The 2481-nt window shown below is 49.6% G+C and overlaps 1 protein-coding gene across 1 annotated transcript; it reads left to right on the top strand.

Moving 5' to 3' along the window:
- Positions 1–985: 985 nt before the first annotated feature.
- Positions 986–2002, top strand: LOC114882067. Its single transcript, XM_029198945.2, has one exon. The coding sequence runs from the start codon at positions 986–988 to the stop codon at positions 2000–2002; it is 1017 nt and encodes a 338-aa protein (XP_029054778.2).
- Positions 2003–2481: the final 479 nt, after the last annotated feature.

Below are 2481 nucleotides of genomic sequence, written 5' to 3'. Positions count from 1 at the left end.
TATCGCGAGCGATCTCTTAACGAGTATCGCGATTTCCAAACTAGCGCCGCCCACCCAAAGAATGTGGGAACAAACACTCATCGATACAAAGATGCCAAAAATCGCCGACGTTTTTAAGCATCTGAGGAACGCTTCTCACCGGTCTGAAGTAGATGACTCATCATCATGCTCGAACCGCAACCAACGCGCGAACCATACTTGGGAAAGGTCCACGAATCGATCGGAACGTGGAACACCACAAATTAAAAAATCGTCAGCGTCTCCCCGCGCAAAGAATCGACAAACATTCGTCAGGAGATCCACACCCGCATCGAATTGTCGGATATGTAACGTCGATTCCCACGCGATCTATCGATGTCAGAAATTTATAGAAATGAAACCGAGCGACAGGATGCAATCGACGAAAAGGGCAAAACTGTGCCTAAATTGCCTCCTTTCTGATCATGCCACCGACGATTGCAAGGCAGGCGGCTGCCGTGTATGTAACGGATGCCACAACACAAAATTGCATCACGAGCCCCCGTCACAAGAAAATAAGATCTGACCAGCAGCATCACCGGCAACACCATTCTTACGACAACGAGGCATCGCATTGATTTCAAACGGACAGACCAACGGCTTATTAACGACCGCAATCATATTCGTCTTAGACCGCGACCGGCAAACCGTTCGATGCCGATCCTTGATCGATACCTGCTCAAACGCGAATCTCATCACCGAAGTCCTCGCGAAGAAATTGCGTTTGCCTTTAAGCCAAGCATCCGTGGCAATAGAGATATTGAATCAACTCAATACCGTCACGAACCGAATCGTCACCGCAAGAATACGCTCGCGATTGTCGAATTATCAGAGGACCCTGACCTTCTTTACGATCCCAAGGATTTCGGGACTTCTACCTGACACACAAATCGACCGGTCGAAACTCGCGATCCCGCCGAACATCAAACTCGCGGACCCTCTGTTCCACCAACCAGCACCCATCGACATGCTGCTTGGCACCGGCACCGCACTATCGTGTCTCAGCGTCGGACAGATTGATCTGTCTCATCACAACGAACCCGATTTAGTCCTGCAAAAAACGCAGTTAGGATGGATTATCGGGGGGAGCGTAACAGTCACGATGCCACAACCGAAACGGAATGCCTTTTTGACATCATTGGATACAGACATCAAACGGTTTTGGGAAATAGAGGAGGGATCCACGAAGCAACATCTATCAGCCGAAGAACGCGAATGTGAAAAACATTTCTCCGAGCACACTCGACGCGATGATTCCGGGCGTTACGTCGTCGCGCTACCCTTCAATGAAAAGAAAACGCAACTTGGAGAATCCCGATCACGTGCACTCCATCGATTCTTCTCATTAGAACGGAAATTACATCGCGATCCCGAATTGAAGAAGCAGTACACCGCGGTCCTAGAAGAATACCTGACACTCGGTCACATGACGCAGGTAGACACCGACCAGACGCCGAGTTTCTACCTGCCTCATCACGCGGTCATCAAACCCTCGAGCACGACAACAAAGGTTCGAGTGGTCTTCGACGGCTCAGCAAAATCGAGCAGCGGTCTATCGCTCAACGAGACCCTAATGACAGGACCAACCATACAAGACGATCTCTTCTCTTTATTGCTCCGATTTCGCATGCACTCGTACGTTTTAACCGGAGACATCGAAAAGATGTATCGTCAATTCCTCGTTCGTCCGGAGGATAGGTCCTACCAACGAATCCTGTGGAGAGATCAACAAGACAACATCGCCAACTACGAGCTGAACACGGTGACTTTCGGACTAACATCAGCACCGTATCTTGCGACGAGATGTCTACAGCAATTGGCAAAGGACGAGAGGGGAAACTTCCCATCAGCTGCACCAATAATCGAACGAGATCTGTATGTCGACGATCTACTAACAGGCGCCGAAACTTTCGAAGAGGCAATCGACATACAAACGCAAATTATTGGCTTGCTCCAACAAGGAGGCCTCAACATCCGACAGTAGGCTTCCAACGAACCGCAACTACTCACGGGTCTCAGCGAACTACAAGTGCATCCAAAATTAATGGGCGACGCGGCTACAATGAAAACTCTTGGCGTTTCATGGGATGCACGAAAAGACGAGATACTATACACGGTCGGTCCTCTCACCACGGCCAGAGTCACCAAACGGTCCATCCTATCCACCATCGCGAGGATTTTCGATCCTCTAGGATTACTTGGACCAGTCACGATCACTGCGAAGATTCTGATGCAGCGCCTTTGGCAACTCAAGGTCGATTGGGACGAATCTCTACCATCCAGCATCCACACCGACTGGACTAACTTCGAAAACGAGCTACAACATCTCAACAAGATTTCTTTCGGTCGACACGTAAGCCAACGAGATAGCCAACGAATCGAACTGCATGGTTTCTGTGATGCTAGCGAACGGGCATACGGAGCCTGCATCTACTTGCGTTCTATTAACAAACATGGTCACGT

Source organism: Osmia bicornis, chromosome 9 (genome assembly GCF_907164935.1).
Source record: "Osmia bicornis bicornis chromosome 9, iOsmBic2.1, whole genome shotgun sequence".
Lineage (NCBI taxonomy): Eukaryota > Metazoa > Arthropoda > Insecta > Hymenoptera > Megachilidae > Osmia > Osmia bicornis.
The sequence above is the reverse complement of the archived record's forward strand: the minus strand, read 5'-3'. Positions and strand labels throughout refer to the sequence as shown.

Bases quoted from the DNA above. Each gene is read 5' to 3' on its own strand.
- LOC114882067 (XM_029198945.2), top strand. From the start codon at position 986: ATGCTGCTTGGCACCGGCACCGCACTATCGTGTCTCAGCGTCGGACAG.